Source organism: Acipenser ruthenus, chromosome 44 (assembly GCF_902713425.1).
Source record: "Acipenser ruthenus chromosome 44, fAciRut3.2 maternal haplotype, whole genome shotgun sequence".
Classification (NCBI taxonomy): domain Eukaryota; kingdom Metazoa; phylum Chordata; class Actinopteri; order Acipenseriformes; family Acipenseridae; genus Acipenser; species Acipenser ruthenus.
Window position 1 is genome coordinate 8,087,677 of NC_081232.1, and position 21,717 is coordinate 8,109,393.

The 21,717-nt window shown below is 41.4% G+C and overlaps 2 protein-coding genes across 2 annotated transcripts in view; one reads left to right on the plus strand and one right to left on the minus strand.

Annotated features, from left to right (window-relative positions):
- LOC117398790 (CD276 antigen-like) overlaps positions 1–21,717 on the minus strand; it is a 165,208-nt gene that overhangs the window by 112,652 nt on the left and 30,839 nt on the right. The gene's annotated exons all lie outside the window — the stretch shown is intronic.
- LOC131709679 (uncharacterized) lies at positions 7,636–11,960 on the plus strand. Its single transcript, XM_059012336.1, has 3 exons — positions 7,636–7,948; positions 10,321–10,402; positions 10,864–11,960. The coding sequence occupies exons 1-3, from the start codon at positions 7,813–7,815 to the stop codon at positions 11,690–11,692; spliced, it is 1,047 nt and encodes a 348-aa protein (XP_058868319.1). The 5' UTR covers positions 7,636–7,812; the 3' UTR covers positions 11,693–11,960.

Genomic DNA, 21,717 nt, shown 5'->3' on the forward strand with positions numbered 1-21,717 from the left:
TGACATTAACTCAGACACTGGCACACAGATACAGCAGTTATTAAACATGACATTAACTCAGACACTGACACACAGATACAGCAGTTATTAAACATGACATTAACTCAGACACTGGCACACAGACACAGCAGTTATTAAACATGACATTAACTCAGACACTGGCACACAGATACAGCAGTTATTAAACATGACATTAACTCAGACACTGGCACACAGATACAGCAGTTATTAAACATGATATTAACTCAGACACTGGCACACAGATACAGCAGTTATTAAACATGACATTAACTCAGACACTGGCACATTTGGACTAATGATCTGAAAGCGAGCATTTCCAGAATGAAATGTCTGATTATTGTTCCAGTTATGTGGCTTGTGTTTCATTGCTTCAGAGAGGACCCTGCAAATGTTGTGTTGAGCTGGTCAGACCTGTTCTAGAGGAGATCGCTCTCATCTGGGGCTCATTCCAAAAATACAAGCTCGGCTCGCATGGAGTGAGTGGTATGGGAGCTGACGGCTCCTCTCTCACGCCTCTAAGAACTTATATTTATAAATATGGACATGTAATTAACTTTTCTGGTGGCAGACAGCTCTGTAATAACTTCAATGAGGAATACTCCTCTCCGGATCATTGTAGATACATTCATATGTGGAGTTTCTGTCCTCTAGCTTACAAATGACTCTCTCCCCTTCTAACAGTGTTCACACCTCTATCTATCCCTACGCTGAACCATTTACTGCACAATCACCCAGGCTGTATTTTTGTCAACTATCTCATCAAAGGCCTTTCTAATGGTTTTTCTGCAGGAATACACATCACTGCAGAAATCTACAATCCGCTATCACAGAACATCGAATAGTTCAAGCTCTCATCAAATCAGAAGTATCTAAGGGATTTATGGTTGGCCCCTTCTCTTGTTGGCTGTGAAATTCGAACGAGTTTGACTAAAGTTACAGTTTATCAAACAGAGCCTGTCCTGTGTTGTATTTTTTTTCCATTGAGAAATACACATACCGGGTTTAATTCTGGTCGCTCTTCTTTGCACTCTTTCTAGAGCAGCAATATCCTTTTTTGTAACGAGGTGACCAGAACTGAACACAATATTCTAGATGAGGTCTTACTAATGCATTGTAAAGTTTTAACAATACTTCCCTTGATTTAAATTCAACACTTCTCACAATATATCCGAGCATCTTGTCAGCCTTTTTTATAGCTTCCCCACATTGTCAAGATGAAGACATTTCTGAGTCAACATAAACTCCTAGGTCTTTTTCATACACTTTTCTCTATTAAATGTCATTTGCCATGTGTCTGCCCAGTTCTGAATGCCATCTAGATCATTTTATTCAGTATAAACAACTGGATAAATTGGTAACTCCTATTTTTGTGTCGTATGCAAATTTTGTAAAGTTTTAACATTACTTCCCTTGATTTAAATTCAACACTTCTCACAATCAATATAGGATTAAAAGAATGGGGCACTGGACATCCTCTGCAGTAGAAACCTACATTCTAGTAAGCTGGGCTGAGCTGAGTTGAGTGGGATCACCGTCGAGCCCTCTTGAGGTGTCGTGGGCTAGTCGACGAAACACCGAGGATGGAAGGTGCCCACTTGAAGACCCCAGAGATGTACCCTACTTAGCTCAATCTAGACGGTTGTCATGCTGATGCGCTGGGGAGACCGCACTGTGGTTGATCCCCGGAGCCAGCATCGCAGCCGTTGTGTGTGCTGATGCGCTAGGGAGGAAGGAAACATTAGTTTACTCTAACGCTACAGTACAGTTGGTGCTTATCTTGGCGAGAGCCGAGTTCAAATCAGCATGAAGTTTTAACATCTACTCTTGTGTTATAGAAATCACTCCTCTCTCAGACAAAATGACGAATTGGCAGGAGCACGTTTCAGAGGACGCGTGTTTCAGCCTCTGTTTCCTGAGTCGCCAGGGGGTTGCAAGCGGTGAACCGGGATACAAAAAAAATTGGGCATTCCAAATTGGGGAAAAAAACCTGGGTAAAAACCATTGGCGACGACTAAATTTATAAAAAAAAATAAAAAAAATTATGATAATATATCTTTGATATAGACAGACTGACAAAAACAAACAAAAACACTCTTTTTAAACACAGGAATACCGGTCCTTTCGTTTCATTTGCATAACCACAACAAAGGAACAGATAGCATCGCTTTGACCCCTATTTGTAACGTCACTCATGACCCCTTGGTAAACGATTGCAGCCACTCCTCCAATCCGCGGTTGCCACATCATTTCCCTTCCGGGTCAATGAGTTAGTGCACTGAAGCTCCGCCCCCTTTCTACATGACCGACTTCCTTTTAACCCTAGGAATGAAGTGTCAGGCCAAACAGTCCAGGGTACTCTGTTCCTGTTACTTAGCGCCCTCACAGGTTGGAAGAGAGATTTACCACCAAGAATCATTGTCTTTCAGTCACAGGGTGTCAAAACTTTGCTCTCTGTCAAATTTCTGCAACAAGGAAGCTGCATCAGTCCAGAGATGACAGACATTTTATTCGGCTAACTAAGCAATCATTAATCACAGGCTTTCATGACCTCAGAGGTCTCTTCTTCAGGTGAAAGTAGAAGAAAGAAATTGATACATTCACCTGAAGAGGAGACCTCTGAGGTCCTCAAAGCTTGTGTTTAATTATTGTTTAGTTAGTCAAATAAAAGGGATCGCCTTTCCTTCTCTTTGAGAAACAAGGAAGAAATCTTTTTTTTAATATATATATATATATACAGACGTGCTCAAATTTGTTGGTACCCCTCCACAAAAAACGAAGAATGCACAATTTTCTCTGAAATAACTTGAAACTGACAAAAGTAAATGGCATCCACCATTGTTTATTCCATATTTAATAGAAATCAGACATTGCTTTTGATTTTTTATTCAACATAATATTGTAAATAATAAACAAATGAAAATGGTATGGACAAAAATGATGGGACCGCTAACCTAATATTTTGTTGCACAACCTTTAGAGGCAATCACTGCAATCAAACGTTTTCTGTAGCTCTCAATGAGACTTCTGCACCTGTTAACAGGTAGTTTGGCCCACTCTTCCTGAGCAAACTGCTCCAGCTGTCTCAGGTCTGATAGGTGCCTTCTCCAGACTGCAAGTTCCAACTCTTTCCATAGATGTTCGATAGGATTCAGATCAGGACTCATAGAAGGCCACTTCAGAATAGTCCAATGTTTTGTTCGTATCCATTCTTGGGTGCTTTTAGCTGTGTTTTGGGTCATTATCCTGTTGGAGGACCCATGACCTGCGACTGAGACAGAGCTTTCTGACACTGGGCAGTACGTTTCGCTCCAGAATGCCTTGATAGTCTTGAGATTTCATTGTGCCCTGCACAGATTCAAGGCACCCTGTGCCAGGCGCAGCAAAGCAGCCCCAAAACATAACCGAGCCTCCTCCATGTTTCACTGTAGGTATGGTGTTCTTTTCTTTGAAACCTTCATTTTTTCATCTGTGAACATAGAGCTGATGTGACTTGCCAAAAAGCTCCAGTTTTGACTCATCTGTCCAAAGGACATTCTCCCAGAAGGATTGTGGCTTGTCAATATGCATTTTAGCAAATTCCAGTCTGGCTTTTTTATGTTTTTCTTTCAAAAGTGGAGTCCTCCTGGGTCTTCTTCCATGGAGCCCACTTTCGCTCAAAAAGCGACGGATGGTGCGATCAGAAACTGACGTACCTTCACCTCGGAGTTCAGCTTGTATCTCTTTGGCAGTTATCCTTGGTTCTTTTTCTACCATTCGCACTATCCTTCTGTTCAATCTGGGGTCGATTTTCCTCTTGCGGCCGCGCCCAGGGAGATTGGCTACAGTTCTATGGACCTTAAACTTCTTAATAATATTTGCAACTGTTGTCACAGGAACATCAAGCTGCTTGGAGATGGTCTTGTAGCCTTTACCTTTACCATGCTTGTCTATTATTTTCTTTCTGATCTCCTCAGACAACTCTCTCCTTTGCTTTCTCTGGTCCATGTTCAGTGTGGTGCACACAATGATACCAAACAGCACAGTGACTACTTTTCTCCATTTAAATAGGCTGAATGACTGATTACAAGATTGGAGACATGTGTGATACTAATTAAAGAAACTAATTAGTTTGAAATATCACTATAATCCAATTATTTATTATCTTTTCTAAGGGGTACCAACAAATGTGTCCAGGCCATTTTAGAATATCTTTGTAGAATAAGCAATAATTCATCTCTTTTCACAGCTTCTTTGCTTTATTCTATGACATACCAAAGACATGCAAGTATACATGATAAAATAGCTTTTAATTTCAACACTTTTCAGGAGGAATGAAGCATTATTTCAATGAGCTGTAAGGGTACCAACAAATTTGAGCACGTCTGTATATATATAATCGTTTTTGCGATATATTTTAATATCAAATGTATACACTATTGCAGTTTTGTTAGAGGATACATTAGTTTATCTCTAATGTAATCACAGTTTTACATATAGACTGCCCCTGTTTTCATTTACGTCCCAATTTCTGGGTTGCTTTGGTTTTTAGATAACGTCCCGAATTCTGCATTTTCGAATTCAGGCCAGTTTTTGAGATATTCTGCTCAGCTGACAGCCGAGTTTCTAAGTCATTAATGCACAGTTTACCATAAACTGGACCGTTAATTCATTTAAGAGTAACCCTTAGTACATGAATCACATGAATAAATAAAAGGCTTTTTGCAATTTTAAACTACAGTTCAAAAAGTCTGTGATTTACAAACGTATGATTAACTAAAAATATATTTAAAAAATAAGGACATGTGGTTTCATCCCAACAGAATAATTTAAAAAAAAAATCTCTCCTTCCCGACTTCAAAACACACATCATATTACTAACCCTGCCTCGGAGCATGAACACAAAGAGATCAGATTGAAACAAAAACAAAATAGAATAGACGGCAAACCTTGAGGTGCTCTTTCCTTTGAAATGGTTAATGTCATGTTTAATAACTGCTGTGTCTGTGTGCCAGTGTCTGAGTTAATGTCATGTTTAATAACTGCTGTATCTGTGTGCCAGTGTCTGAGTTAATGTCATGTTTAATAACTGCTGTATCTGTGTGCCAGTGTCTGAGTTAATGTCATGTTTAATAACTGCTGTGTCTGTGTGTCAGTGTCTGAGTTAATGTCATGTGTAATAACTGCTGTATCTGTGTGCCAGTGTCTGAGTTAATGTCATGTTTAATAACTGCTGTGTCTGTGTGCCAGTGTCTGAGTTAATGTCATGTTTAATAACTGCTGTATCTGTGTGCCAGTGTCTGAGTTAATGTCATGTTTAATAACTGCTGTATCTGTGTGCCAGTGTCTGAGTTAATGTCATGTTTAATAACTGCTGTGTCTGTGTGTCAGTGTCTGAGTTAATGTCATGTTTAATAACTGCTGTATCTGTGTGCCAGTGTCTGAGTTAATGTCATGTTTAATAACTGCTGTATCTGTGTGTCAGTGTCTGAGTTAATGTCATGTTTAATAACTGCTGTATCTGTGTGCCAGTGTCTGAGTTAATGTCATGTTTAATAACTGCTGTATCTGTGTGCCAGTGTCTGAGTTAATGTCATGTTTCATAACTGCTGTATCTGTGTGCCAGTGTCTGAGTTAATGTCATGTTTAATAACTGCTGTATCTGTGTGCCAGTGTCTGAGTTAATATCATGTTTAATAACTGCTGTATCTGTGTGCCAGTGTCTGAGTTAATGTCATGTTTAATAACTGCTGTATCTGTGTGCCAGTGTCCGAATTAACCTCTTCAACTCCAGATTCAAAATGAATGTGCACTCCAGGTACCAGATTTAGACATTATTGTAATTGGTAATTTCACCCCTAAAATTGGTATAAAATAATATTTGGAAAAAAGTCAATACATTTATAACATTTTATTAACCCTTTAGGCTCCTGTGTGCTCGATAGTCATATTCAATAAAGCAAGACAGGCACAAAAGCTTGATCTTTTTTTACATTTTATTTTGTAGAACAAACATACATTCTATATATAAAGTTAGCAAAATGTACACTGCAAAATAAATATTACACGAAATATTCAAGTTCTTTTTTTTTTTTTTTATGTAAACCACATACGAAATTTTGCATAGGAGGCTGTGTGGTCCAGTGGTTAAAGAAAAGGGCTTGTAACCAGGAGGTCCCCGGTTCAAATCCCACCTCAGCCACTGACTCATTGTGTGACCCTGAGCAAGTCACTTCACCTCCTTGTGCTCCGTCTTTCTGGTGAGACGTAGTTGTAAGTGACTCTGCAGCTGATGCATAGTTCACACACCCTAGTCTCTGTAAGTCGCCTTGGATCTGCTAAATAAACAAATATTAATAAAAAAAAACATTTTTATAAAATATACATATATAAATTTTATGAACAAAAAGTAGTTAGATTGTGAAATATTGCTACACACTTTTTAAGGCTTGGAAATATTTATGTCTTTACCAGTTTAAGCATTGTGAGTGTGTTGTGAGCCCACAGTATAAACCTATTTCTTCATATTTACACAGTTTCCTTATTTTCCTATTAACAGTATTTCATGAGGTTGTTTTGCAATGAAGATGCTCTGCTGGTTCATTTTCCATGGTTTGTTCATGCTTATCAATGTACAAGTTTGAGGCCGAACAATAAATAAAATATGTTTTGATAAAGCTAATACTTATTGCTTTTATAGTTGATTTTAAAAGCATGGTAATGCAAGTGCTCTTTCCTTTGATGTGCATCCTGGAGCTGAAGAGGTTAATGTCATGTTGAATAAACTACTGTATCTCTTTGCTAGATTGTTCTGATATCGTGCAAAGACAACGAGAGTACAGATTATAGTTCAATTGTCTCGGGAAACAATGTGATTTTTAAAATTTCTCTTCAACACTGATCACGTTTCCTAATTCAAAGTGACTATTTCGTTTTGGGAGCTTGTATTAAACTGGGTAAATTGAGCAGTGCAGGGGAGCAGTCAGACTTCACTGGGCTTCACGATCACATCTGATAACGGCACTGCCTGTGCTGGACTAGAAGCCTTGTTGGACATCCACCTGTGACCTGCGTGTTTTTTATAGAGCCACAGACCGACACAGAGCCCTGCAATCACACAAAGAAGAACTGCTCCTAAACCCCTCCAGTCAGAGCTCGGGACTGTCACATGATCTGGTGCTGCTGTGGGTGGAGCCAGAACCACGACTACCGCAGTCAGGGCCGACTCGAACAGTCTGGGAGTGGAAACAGAGCACTCGAGTTTCCCTGAGACCCTCCCACTCTTGCAGGGCCGATTTCTATTGGCTCTCGGGAGATCAGTTTAACACACGACGCCTCATTGGCCATGAGAACACCTCTCCTCCCTCTGAGTCTGCTCTGCTGAAAACAGGTCCTAAAGCCATCCTATATAATCTATACAGAATTCCTGTATATACGTTAGTAGTATTTTACCACTGGGCTACATCTGTAAATTTAAGAGCCGCGTTACTTACCGTTCCTAACTACCCAACTTCAAACTATCCGGAGGGCTTTCAAACTGCAATTCAGAGAGGAAAGGGCGTGGCTTAGGAGTGGGTTAGATGTGGGACATCATCCAACTTGAATGACGCCACGCCTCCAACTTTCGAGTCCGACTCAATACTACACAAACTATTCAACAATTGTACATGCCCTGATAAATTATAATAAGAATAAGACTCCAATAAATATCTTAGCCAAATAATAATAATTTTAATAATAGTAACGTTTTCTCTACGTGTATGTCGTTTCTATTCTAATTATGTTAGGGACTAATTTATTACTTTTAAATTAGGAATGAATCCGGTAAAGCAGACTGTGCAGCGGAAGGTTACCTCCCCAAGAGCTCGCTATAAGAACGCTTATCGAGTGAGTCGGTCTGGTATAACTGGAAGCTGCGTGTTTGTGGGTCGTGTGCTCTCAGGTGTTGAAGGTAAAGTGTTTTAAAGTGTATTTGTTTATTTGTAATGTTTGCAAAGTGAATACTGTGCGTCTCGCTATATTTATTAATTCATTGAGTCTTTAAACACAGAGAGGGAATAATAACGGAGCTATATTCGGGAAAGACGTTCTGTAGTCTGCCCGTTAATCGCAAATAAATCAATAATAATCATAATTCATATTTATCGTGCTGTCAGTGGTCTTTGTAAATAAATGTCTATTTGATTTTGTATTGACCTCTTGATGGAGTTTTGCAAGTTGTGTTTTTTGCTCGGGGGGTGGAGTCTCCACATGTATAACAGCACAGGAAATCGATGCAATTTGAAGTTATTTGTGGTGGGGGAGGCACTTCATATAGTATTTTATTGATTTTTTTTGTTGTTTTTAATCGTAATGAAAAATTGAACAAACAACCCCCCCCCCCAAAAAAAAAAAAAAATGGAGCATTTCTCATTAGTGATCATATATGCCACCTGCAGGAAGCAAGTGGAGATGAAAGGCAGGAATGACAAATGAAGTTATGTATTAAATTGGCTAAATAAGATGGTAAAAATTGTTGTTTTCGAATTTGTATCATTTAATTTAATTTTTTTTTTTAAATGTAGAGCTGTTTTATAGTTATTAATGTATTATTATTAGGCTTGTGGTATTAATATTATTCATAATTATCATTATTAGGGCAGCAGTGTGGAGTAGTGGTTAGGGCTCTGGACTCTTGACCGGAGGGTTGTGGGTTCAATCCCCAGTGGGGGACACTGCTGTTGTACCCTTGAGCAAGGTACTTTACCTAGATTGCTCCAGTAAAAACCCAACTGTGTAAATGGGTAATTGTATGTAAAAATAATGTGATATCTGTATAATGTGAAATAATGTATAATGTGATGTCTTGTAACAATTGTAAGTCGCCCTGGTTAAGGGCGTCTGCTAAGAAATAAATAATAATAATAATAATAATTATTGAAGTCGGTATTGCCGGTATTAAACACAGCCAGATATGAGGTTCAGTCCAAACAGAGCGCCGGACTCAGCGAGGTCCAGCAGGGGGCAGTAACTTCACACGGGGCCATTTCATCAACCATCACCTCAGAAACACAAACAAGCAAATCATTATTATTCGGCATTTTTAAAAGTCGCTCAGCGCTCTCGTGTAGCAGAGCGTAAAGTCATTTAAATCTGCTCAGTGTGCTTTCTGAGCGGCTCACTCTGAGCGTCCTCACTCTGAGCGCCCTCACTCTGAGCGCCCTCACTCTGAGCGCCCTCACTCTGAGCGCTCTCACTCTGAGCGTCCTCACTCTGAGCTCTCTCACTCTGAGCGCTCTCACTCTGAGCGTCCTCACTCTGAGCGCCCTCACTCTGAGCGCCCTCACTCTGAGCGCCCTCACTCTGAGCGCTCTCACTCTGAGCGTCCTCACTCTGAGCTCTCTCACTCTGAGCGCTCTCACTCTGAGCGTCCTCACTCTGAGCGCCCTCACTCTGAGCGCTCTCACTCTGAGCGCCCTCACTCTGAGCGTCCTCACTTACTTAACGCGCCCACTGAGGGGACTGATCGGCAAGCTGGTCTGTGTTGTCATGGTAACTGTGAACGATGCGGTCCGTTTCTGCTCTTCTCCAGATCACAGCTGACTTCTCATTCAAACCCTGTAAAGGGGACAATAACAGGCACGCAAAACAAAGATACAGACCTTAGAACAAGCTCACCCCAATAACAGAGGAATTAAAACAGACGTGTTTAAAAGAGCGAAACAAATGAAAACACAAGAAGAAAAACACTTCCTGACATAAACCTCACAGTGTCGTGTTTGTGTTCAGTGGGAGAAGCGAGAGAATTTCACCAGATACCGACCCCTGGATAAACACCTTCCGAACTTCATCTTGTCAGTGAGAAAAAAATAAAATAAAATTGGGGACGACTTTGAACCAAGTTTCTACACCAGCGCATCAAAACAAAACTCAGCCAAAAGAAAACAGCTTAAGAAACGTGTGTGTGAAATAAAGTGTGTCAGAATATTACTACACAATAATGTTGTGGTTGACCTGTTACTCGTGGCTGCCTGACTCAAAACCATCGAGACGTAATATTGTGTGGTAATATATTCTGACCCTGTGCATCCTGTAGCTGAAGTGAACCTGCAAGAGAGGCTCATGGGAAGTGTAGTTTTTCTGGTTTTTAAGCTGTTGGCGTTCACAATGGCCCTTTCCTTGTGGGTTTAATTTCATGAAACTTTCCTGGAGTATATAGTCTATAACTAAGAGCGCTGTGATGTGTAATAATAATGATAAACAGACAGACGAGTCTTTGAATATTTAGTGACTCCAGTGTGTAACGTGGTATGAATTTAAGATTTCTCTTGTGTGTCGGTACAGAGATGCAGACGGAGCGTGCAAAGAGGATGGACTCTGCAGGAGAAGAAGCGTCCCTGAATTCACCTGAGCTGCCCTGGAACCAGTAAGACCCCCGATCCAGTATTGTACTCCAGGGTTTCTTTTCTCTTGGCTTCAATGTGTGCCCTTCTCGTCCTGCTCTCTGCGCTGAGTTTGATGCGCCACTTTCTCCTCTTCTTGTCTTCTGTTCTGTTTCAAGTTTCTGCTCGCTATTGAACTTGTTTCATTGGCACCGGATCACATCAGGCAGCCTGGGAGCAAACTGTCCCAGTGAGTGTCCGAGTCATAAATGTACTGAACCCTGTGTGTGTGTTTATAACCCTGTGTGTGTGTTTATAACCCTGTGTGTGTGTTTAGAACCCTGGTGCTCTGTGTGTGTGTGCGTGTATGTCTCTCTGTGTGTTTCTCAACCTAGGTGCTCTCTTCTCTCTCTCTCTCTCTCTCTCTCTCTCTCTCTCTCTCTCTCTCTCTCTCTCTCTCTCTCTCTCTCTGTGTTTCTGAACTTTTTGCTCTTCTCCTGTTCAGGCTGTATTTGAAAAGAAGGACCGAGTCCAGGATCCAGTTAAGGAGGAGAGTGTGCTTCACTGGCCCTGCTGCTGCTGCTGTTACCGGGGTATTGGCAATCCTCATACTGGCTGCTGGCAGTGTGAGCAGCGACAGTGAGTTTGTGAAAGTCTTGCGCTCAGTGAAGTGTACGGAGGGGCAGGACTGTATCCTGAGCTGCACCTTCTACTACACAACTGGACACTGGGATGAGAGGTCAGGTGTGATCTGGAGACAAGCAGAAACGGGGCGCATTGTTCACAGTTACCATGACAACACAGACCAGCTTGCCGATCAGCTCCCTCAGTATGTGAGCAGGACCGTCCTGTTTGATTCTGAGCTGCAGCGCGGGAACGCTTCACTGCTGCTGAGGAGAGTCAGGGAGGGAGATGCTGGAGAATACAAGTGCTCTGTTTACACTCTTAGACTGTACGGGTCGGGCCTGACTGAGGTAGTCGTGGTTCCGGCTCCACCCACAACAGCACCAGCTCATGTGACAGTCCCGAGCTCTGACCGACACGCCTGGTGGGTTTCAGGAGCAGTTCTTCTTTGTGTGATTGCAGGGCTCTGTGTCGGTCTGTGGCTCTATAAAAAACATGCAGGTCACAGCTGGAAGTCCAGCAAGGCTTCTAGTCCAGCACAGGCAGTGCCGTTATCAGACGTGATCGAGGAGCCCAGTGAAGTCAGACCACTCCCCTGCACTGCTCAATTTACCCAGTTTAATACAAGCTCCCAAAACGAAATACAGTGTAACCCCGTTAATGTCCCCTTGGTTAATATCCCAACCCGCTTATTATCATGGTTTTTTTAAAACCACTTGCCACTCCCCATAGGTTTCTATGTTAAATTAACTCTTTTAATATCACTAGGAACCCCGCTTATTATCCCCTTTTTGAGTCGTCTACCAAAGCTGTGCAGATGAGGAGTACTGTTTTAAATAAATTATTTAACCAATGATACTATCCCTAGATTATTAAACTCTGTGTAAACACTATCACAAGCGGTACTGGAAGGACGTTACTTCAGAAAGTCACACACCTTCAAAATGTTGGTTAAACTGGCTTTGGCTACATAACTAGCCTGATGTACTGTACGTAGCTCACTACAAGCAAAAACACCTGCTCGAAAAAGAAAAGATCTGACAGACACTCAGAAACAGCAAACAGGAAACTGTATGTCTCTGTGAAGGAACACCAAAGATTTCACATCAAAACATTGCATAACAATTCAGAATTGATCAGTCCACTCTTAATAAACTCTACCGAAACCGGGAGCTGGCTTTGCTGTGCCTGATTTCATTAGATTGTACACACAGCGTTGTTTGAGTTGTTAGTTACAGTAATTATGTTGCGTTACAGCAATAAACTTAAGCTTATGGTAGTGTTTTAGTGGACTGGTTTCCCCCTGCACTGATAGCATGTCAGCTAGCTAATTAAAGTATGCAGCAATTGTTCACGTTTGTTTGAGCTATCTAGACAAATAATTAATTTCTGCTATTGTCTAATTAAACCTATTTGATGTTACACTACTGTAACATTAGTACAATATTGTAATACAAGACTACAGATATGGATTATCCCCAAATAACTCTGTATGGTAATGGGGATATTAAACGGGTTACACTGTATATACAGAGTATTTCATTGGATTATTTCTGCAGTTTTGCTTGTCTACCTTTATTTTATATTGGTATTTGAGTGCAAAAAAATATATGGCAGCGTACATGGATTGTTAGAAGAGGAGCGCTGAAGAGTTTGAGCCGTGTTCGGAGGATTTCTGAAAGCAGCGACAGCACTTGGAGTATCTTTTACAGTGCTGGGACAAAATACTGTGAAGCCAGAAATACTTGAAACCAGTATTTTCAATCTACTGCTCGGGAGGAAAATAAAACAAAACACAACTCTGGAAAGAAATCTATATAAAACATCAGAATCAATTCTACAATCATCTCCTTTAGCTGAGTTTGAAATTCACCTTTGTGAATATTAATAGAGATTTATTGAAGTCTTTATATCCAGGCTGTGGATTCCTGGCCACTGTCTCACCAAGCTGTTCCTGCTTCACCCTGGGATTGAGAAGGATCATTTCTCCGAGCTGCCTTTCCATTTGGAAATGGTTTTTGTTGGAAGGATTTTTCCAAACCCAGGTGGTTCTGCGGCTGCACCGCTTCCTGAACGCTGGGGGAGATTAAGACAATTCACTCATTTTACTTGTGCTGGATTCATTTTGTTCAGCTTTTATATATATATATATATATATATACATATATATCTCTGTGTGTATTTTTCCTTAATCACCTGGATTGTGTACTTATGCTTGTTCTGTTGTGTGTGTGTGTGTGTGTATATATTTCTGTGTGGATAGATGCTTGTTCTGTTGTGTATATATATTTCTGTGTGGATAGACGCTTGTTCTGTTGTGTATATATATTTCTGTGTGGATAGACGCTTGTTCTGTTGTGTGTATATATTTCTGTGTGGATAGACGCTTGTTCTGTTGTGTGTATATATTTCTGTGTGGATAGACGCTTGTTCTGTTGTGTGTATATATTTCTGTGTGGATAGATGCTTGTTCTGTTGTGTGTATATATTTCTGTGTGGATAGACGCTTGTTCTGTTGTGTGTGTATATATTTCTGTGTGGATAGATGCTTGTTCTGTTGTGTGTATATATTTCTGTGTGGATAGATGCTTGTTCTGTTGTGTGTATATATTTCTGTGTGGATAGACGCTTGTTCTGTTGTGTGTATATATTTCTGTGTGGATATACGCTTGTTCTGTTGTGTAGTTTTACACAAATAGTTTAGTCCAGGGGACACTTTGGACTCTTTGGCAATGAAGGACTGAAATGGATCTGTCTTGTATTTGTTGGGTCAATTGAACTGATTCGTGTATCTGTGATTATTGGATGTGGTTTATATTTGAAAGCAATTGTGAATTGAATTCTGATTCTTCTAATTGTTTCTTCTGTCTCCTTGTCTTTCCCATTGCTGTGCTATTGTTATCGTTTCCCAATGTTTCTATCCTGTGTTTGTTGATTTACCTCAAAGCATGTTTATTGTAATGATGGTGACTTTCCCAGCGTTTATTGCTTGGATCTGGCACTCGGCTCACTTACCTTTTTTATACCTGTCTTATTGCTGCTGGGAATAGAATTCCAATCCGGTAATTCCAATCATGTTTATTATCCTCTAGAGTCACAATCTTTCACAACAGAAATACAACATTATATACTGTATGTGTTTTACCTTTTACAAAAGAAAGATTACTTTCTATGCGTAGAAATCATGAATTTCTGTTTATATGAAGCGTTTATTTTACTGTATACATTTTGCTAACTAATATGTTTTGTTCATACAAAAATAAAATGGAAAAAGATAGCATTTCTCTCTGTCTTGCTTTATTGAATATGACTATCCAGCACACAGGAGCCTAAAGGGTTAATAAAAATGTTAGAAATGCATTGACTTTTTTTTCCAAATATTATTTCATACCAATTTCAGGGGTAAAATTATCAATTACAATAATGTCTAAATCTGGTACCTGGAGTGCACATTCATTTTGAATCTGGATTTGAAGAAGTTAACTCAGACACTGGCACACAGATACAGCAGTTATGAAACATGACATTAACTCAGACACTGGCACACAGATACAGCAGTTATTAAACATGACATTAACTCAGACACTGGCACACAGATACAGCAGTTATGAAACATGACATTAACTCAGACACTGGCATACAGATACAGCAGTTATTAAACATGACATTAACTCAGACACTGGCACACAGATACAGCAGTTATTAAACATGACATTAACTCAGACACTGGCATACAGATACAGCAGTTATTAAACATGACATTAACTCAGACACTGGCACACAGATACAGCAGTTATTAAACATGACATTAACTCAGACACTGACACACAGATACAGCAGTTATGAAACATGATATTAACTCAGACACTGACACACAGATACAGCAGTTATTAAACATGACATTAACTCAGACACTGGCACACAGATACAGCAGTTATGAAACATGATATTAACTCAGACACTGGCACACAGATACAGCAGTTATGAAACATGACATTAACTCAGACACTGACACACAGATACAGCAGTTATGAAACATGATATTAACTCAGACACTGGCACACAATAGAGTTAATATAACAATGTATATCTAATGTATATCTTCTGTAACAAGATTTCAGGTTGTAACACAACACACTGTGGAAACATATGCAAGCTGTTTATTTTTATATTATGTGTTATTACAGTATTATTGGTTTTGTTTTTCTTTGAATAAAATATAAAAAATAAATAAATAAAAATGTTCATAAGGAGCTGTGGGAGGGAGGTGAAATTCACTGGACACCCGCAGGGGTGTACTTTAATAATTCGGCCACAAGGTGGCACTGCACTGCTGGCTAACTCGGATACCAACAATGGTAAACATAAGAACATAAGAAAGTTTACAAACGAGAGGAGGTCATTCACCCATCTTGCTCGTTTGGTTGTTATTATTATTATTACTTATTTATTAGCAGACGCCTTTATCCAGGACGACTTACAATCGTAAGCAAATACATTTCAAGTGTTACAATACAAGTAATACAATAAGAGCAAGAAATACAATAACTTTTGTTCAAGCAAAGTACAAGTGTGACAAACCACAATTCAATAATACAGCAGATAATAGTGATAGTTACATCAGGATATGATTAAATAGTGATAGTTACATCAGGATGTGATTAAATACAAAGTACTACAGATTAAACACTTGGCAGATTACAGTATTCTGAAGTACAGGATTAAATGCAGTAAAATAGGGGGCAGATAAGAGTAAATAAAGCACATTTAAATGAAGGGTGATAGTGTCCCAGGATACAAACAGAGGAGTTCTACAGGTGCTCTTTGAAGAGGTGAGTCTTGAGGAGGCACAGGAATGTGGTCAGGGACTGGGCAGTCCTGACATCTGTAGGAAGGTCATTCCACCACTGCGGAGCAAGGGTGGAGAAGGAGCGGGCTCTGGAGGCAGGGGAGCGTAGCGGAGGTAGAGCTAGTCTTCTAGTGCAGGCGGAGCGGAGAGGTCGAGTGGGGGTGTAGGGAGAGATGAGGGTCTGGAGGTAGCTGGGTGCAGTCTGGTCAAGGCATCTGTAGGCTAGTACAAGAGTCTTGAACTGGATGCGAGCGGTGATCGGGAGCCAGTGGAGTGAGCGGAGTAGTGGAGTAGCGTGGGCGAAGCGAGGCAGAGAGAACACCAGGCGGGCAGCAGAGTTCTGGATGAGCTGGAGCGGACGGGTGGCGAACGCACGGAGGCCAGCCAGGAGGGAGTTGCAGTAGTCTAGGCGGGAGAGTACCAGGGCCTGGACCAGGAGCTGGGTAGCATAGTTGGTGAGGAAGGGTCGGATTCTTCGGATGTTGCTCAGAAAGAATCGGCAAGTGCGTGCCAGAGTGGAGATGTGCTGGGAATAAGAGAGGCAGGGGTCCAGGGTGACTCCAAGGTTCTTAGCGGAGGAAGAGGGAGAGAGTGTGGTAGATTCCAGAGGAACAGAGATAGAGAGATCAGAGGAGGGGGAGGAGGAGGAGGAGGGAAAGAACAGGAGGTCAGATTTAGAGAGGTTGAGTTTGAGGTGATGCGAGTGCATCCAGGAGGAAATAGCAGACAGACAGGTAGAGATACGGGAGGAGATGGTGGAGTCAGAGGTGGGGAAGGAGAGGAAAATCTGAGCATCATCAGCATAGAAATGGTATGAGAAACCATAGGATGCGATGAGGGGGCCCAGGGAGCAGGTGTAGAGAGAACAAGAGAGGACCCAAGACTGACCCTTGGGGGACTCCAGTTAAGAGAGGGTGAGGTGTGGAGGTTGCTCCACGCCAGGTTACCTGGTAAGTGCGGTTGGAGAGGTAGGAGGAGAACCAGGCCAGAGCAGTGCCAGAGATCCCCAGGTCAGCAAGAGATGATAGTAGAATAGAGTGATCAACAGTGTCAAAGGCAGCAGAGAGGTCGAAGAGAATTAGGACAGAGGAGAGAGAGGCAGCTCGGGCACACTTAAGTGAGTTGGTGACAGACAGGAGGGCGGTTTCAGTGGAGTGAGCAGAGCGGAAGCCAGATTGGAGAGGGTCAAGCAGAGAGTGGTTGGACAGGAAAGCATAGAGCTGGCAGTGTACAGTCCGCTCGAGGGTTTTGGAGAGGAAGGGTAGGAGGGAGACAGGACGGTAGCTCTGGAGGGAGGTGGGGTCGAGGGTAGGTTTTTTGAGGAGGGGAGTGAAGAGACTTTTTTGAAGGCAGAGGGAAAGATACCAGAAAGTAGAGAGGTGTTGAGAAAGGAGGAGATGAAGGGGAGTAGAGCAGGAGCAGCAGCTTGAAAGAGGTAAGTGGGGAGGGGGTCCAAGGCACACGTGGTGGGTTTGTGACCCTGGAGCAGGGAGGAGAGGTCAGAGTCTGAGAAGGGCAAGAAGGTGGAGAAGGAGGGCGAGTAAGTAGGGGATGTAGTGGGTGTAGGGGTTGGAGCAGGAGGGGGTGCGGGGGAGGGAGAGATGTTAAAGAGTTTGCGGATATCTGAGATTTTAGAAGAGAAGAAGGAGGCAAAGTCATCAGGGGAGATAGAGGAGGGAGGAGGAGGGGGGAGGGTTTAGGAGGGAGGAGAAGGTAGAGAATAGTTTACGTGGGTTGTTAGTGGAGGCTTGGATTACAGATTGGAAATAAGTACATTTAGCAGAGGAGAGAGTAGAGGAGAAGGAGGAGAGGAGAGTGCGGTAAAGGTCTAGGGCAGCAGGGAGTTTGGTTCCCTTCCATTTCTTTTCAGCAGATCGCAGTGTGATTCTTGCCGAGCGGAGCGCAGAGGAGAGCCAGGGATGGGGAGTCATCTGATGATTCCCCGAGTACACTTTGTAGTGTTATTTATTTGTGCTGCGGCTGTCATACCTCGAGGTTAGAAATAACCAAATACCGAGCGGGGTGAGCCTCCGACACTCCTCTGGTAAAGAACACAGCATGACCAATGAAATCGTATCTCGTGCTGTCAGGACGCCGGAATATTAGCTGATCTTGAAGCGGAGTTCCACACTAGAAAATACAGACCACAGAAAGTCTGCTGAGTGAACGCTGTGGACAAACTGAAGGTAAAGTGTTTTAAGTTGTGTTTTTAGGGTTTGCAAAGGCAATGCTTTGTCTTGTTATATTTGTTAATGTATGTATATATGTATTTATATATTTATTTTTGTCTTTATGTTGCCTTTCATTCTTTGAAGACGGGGTAATAAGAACATAAGAACATAAGAAAGTTTACAAACGAGAGGAGGCCATTCAGCCCATCTTGCTTGTTTGGTTGTTAGTAGCTTATTGATCCCAGAATCTCATCAAGGATTGAAGGATCCCAGGGTGTCAGCTTCAACAACATTACTGGGGAGTTGGTTCCAGACCGTCACAATTCTCTGTGTAAAAAAGTGCCTCCTATTTTCTGTTCTGAATGTCCCTTTATCTAATCTCCATTTGTGACCCTTGGTCCTTGTTTCTTTTTTCAGGTCGAAAAAGTCCCCTGGGTCGACAGTGTCTATACCTTTTAGAAACTCAGACACTAAATAAGGAGCCAATGCTTACTTACTTAGGTGCGTCAAAATAACACACACAGCACCAGGGTTCAAAACATACACAGGGTTCTAAACACACACAGACATGGTTATAAACACACACAGTGGGTTATAAACACACACACAGGGTTCAGCACATTTATGACTCGGACACTCACTGGGACAGTTTGCTCCCAGGCTGCCTGATGTGATCCGGTGCCAATGAAACAAGTTCAATAGCGAGCAGAAACTTGAAACAGAACAGAAGACAAGAAGAGGAGAAAGTGACGCATCAAACTCAGCGCAGAGAGCAGGACGAGAAGGGCACACATTGAAGCCAAGAGAAAAGAAACCCTGGAGTACAATACTGGATCAGGGGTCTTACTGGTTCCAGGGCAGCTCAGGTGAATTCAGGGACGCTTCTTCTCCTGCAGAGTCCATCCTCTTTGCACGCTCCGTCTGCATCTCTGTACCGACACACAAGAGAAATCTTAAATTCATACCACGTTACACACTGGAGTCACTAAATATTCAAAGACTTGTCTGTCTGTTTATCATTATTATTACACATCACAGCGCTCTTATTTATTGACTATATACTCCAGGAATGTTTCATGAAATTAAACCCACAAGGAAAGGGCCATTGTGAACACCTACAGATTCACAACCAGAAAAACTACACTTCCCATGAGCCTCTCTTGCAGGTTCACTTCAGCTACAGGGTGCACAGGGTCTCCCTCCCATTTCTCCAGAAGGACCCAGAGCCTGCAGCAAACATGCCAACTTTGAACCCTTGTGAATACACTCCAACACTACTTATTATAAACTAACCTGGCTGCACACACACACACACACACACACACACACAGTACTTGAAATGGAGACGCAGATAACCTGATTCGTAGAAAGTAAAGAATTGCTATTCACGCTGCCTTCAAACCAGCATGATACTTGTTTGTTGTTATCTTTATTGTTTATTTGTTTGTTTGTTTTGGCCCACGTGCTGTTTATTTTGTGAAAGTGTTTTGTTAAAATTGTTTATTTTCTTATTTAATAAAAAGCGGAGCCCCATGGCGCCTCAGTTTCGCCCCGCAGTTGCTGTGTGTCTTGCATTCATTTCCTGACGTCACCCCCTTCAGCCAGCCTGTTCACAGTGAAAAATATGGCATTCATTGAGATTAAGCATCCCAGGCAGGCACTGCATGCTGACGGAGGTGATGATGTAGGAAGGAGTCTCATATGAAAAATATATAAGTCACGTTCAAGCGTTTGAACATAACTAATAGCAGGATTTATTTGTTCCCAGTTTAGGGGTGTGTAACACAGTACCAGCACTTCTCAATTCAAAAGACTTCTCTACCATCACGTTTCTCAATCCCAATACAGTGCTATAATATATGTGGGCTGGTTATAGCCATCAACACTGAAAATGATCACAAGCAAAGGCTTGAGTTCCACCCCCTTTTCTATCCAAACTAGAGAGCAATTGACTTGAAACACAGCATAGACTACAACTCCCAGAGTGCATTGCAACACCAGTTGGAAGCGGTGCTTCAGAAAGGCCTCGTGAAAGCTACAATGCAGCCAACAGAGATGCACCTGCAACAGATCCAGCAGACTGCTGGGCAACGCAGCGAATGCAGTATTTGTGCCGCACGAACAAATGGCTTCTAGTAAAGAATAAAAAGTTGGGGTGCTTAACAAAGTCTTTAAAATCATTGGGACCACACAAGTCACAAGGGCTGAGGATCTCAACAGAATGGGGTGAGTGCTCAGTGCCATGTTACCAATCAATCAATCTTTATTTTATATAAGAACACAAGAACATTATTCTTATGTTATTCTTAAACTATTCCTAATCTACATTAATGATTTCGATTCTGGTATAGTAAGCAAACTTTTTAAAATTTGCATACAACATAAAAATAGGAGTTACCAATTTATCCAGTTGTTTATACTGAATCCAGATAAAATACCCAGATGCAAACACTGTTGCAGCAGCAAAGGTCATTCAAAATGATCTAGACAGCATTCAGAACTGTGCAGACACATGACAAATGACATTTAATAGAGAAAAGTGTAAAGTATTGCATGCAGGCAATAAAAATGTGCATTATAAATATCATATGGGAGATAGTGAAATTGAAGAAGGAATCTATGAAAAAGACCTAGGAGTTTATGTTGACTCAGAAATGTCTTCATCTAGACAATGTGGGGAAGCTATAAAAAAAGGCCAACGAGATGCTCGGATATATTGTGAGAAGTGTTGAATTTAAATCAAGGAAAGTAATGTTGAAACTTTACAATGCATTAGTAAGACCTCATCTAGAATATTGTGTTCAGTTCTGGTCACCTCGTTACAAAAAGGATATTGCTGCTCTAGAAAGTGTGCAAAGAAGAGCAACCAGAATTATCCCGGGTTTAAAATGCATGTCGAATGCAGACAGGCTAAAAGAATTGAATCTATTCAGTCTTGAACACAGAAGACTACACGGTGATCTGATTCAAGCATTCAAAATCCTAAAAGGTATAGACAATGTCGACCCAGGGAACTGAAAAAAGAAACAAGGACCAGGGGTCACAAATGGAGATTAGATAAAGGGGCATTCAGAACAGAAAATAGGAGGCACTTTTTTACACAGAGAATTGTGACGGTCTGGAACCAACTCCCCAGTAATGTTCTTGAAGCTGACACCCTGGGATCCTTCAAGAAGCTGCTTGATGAGATTCTGGGATCAATAAGCTACTAACAACCAAACGAGCAAGATGGGCTGAATGGCCTCCTCTCGTTTGTAAACTTTCTTATGTTCTTATGTTCTTATTACCCTGTCTTCAAAGAATGAAAGGCAACATAAAGACAAAAATAAATATATAAATACATATATACATACATTAACAAATATAACAAGACAAAGCATTGCCTTTGCAAACACTTAAACACAACTTAAAACACTTTACCTTCAGTTTGTCCACAGCGTTCACTCAGCAGACTTTCTGTGGTCTGTATTTTCTAGTGTGGAACTCCGCTTCAAGATCAGCTACTATTCCGGCGTCCTGACAGCACGAGATACGATTTCATTGGTTATGCTGCGTTCTTTACCAGAGGAGTGTCGTAGTTTGATTATTTCTAACCTCGAGGTATGACAGTATTTTGTCCCAGCACTGTAAAAGATACTCCAAGTGCTGTCGCTGCTTTCAGAAATCCTCCGCACACGGCTCAAACTCTTCAGCGCTCCTCTTCTCACAATCCATG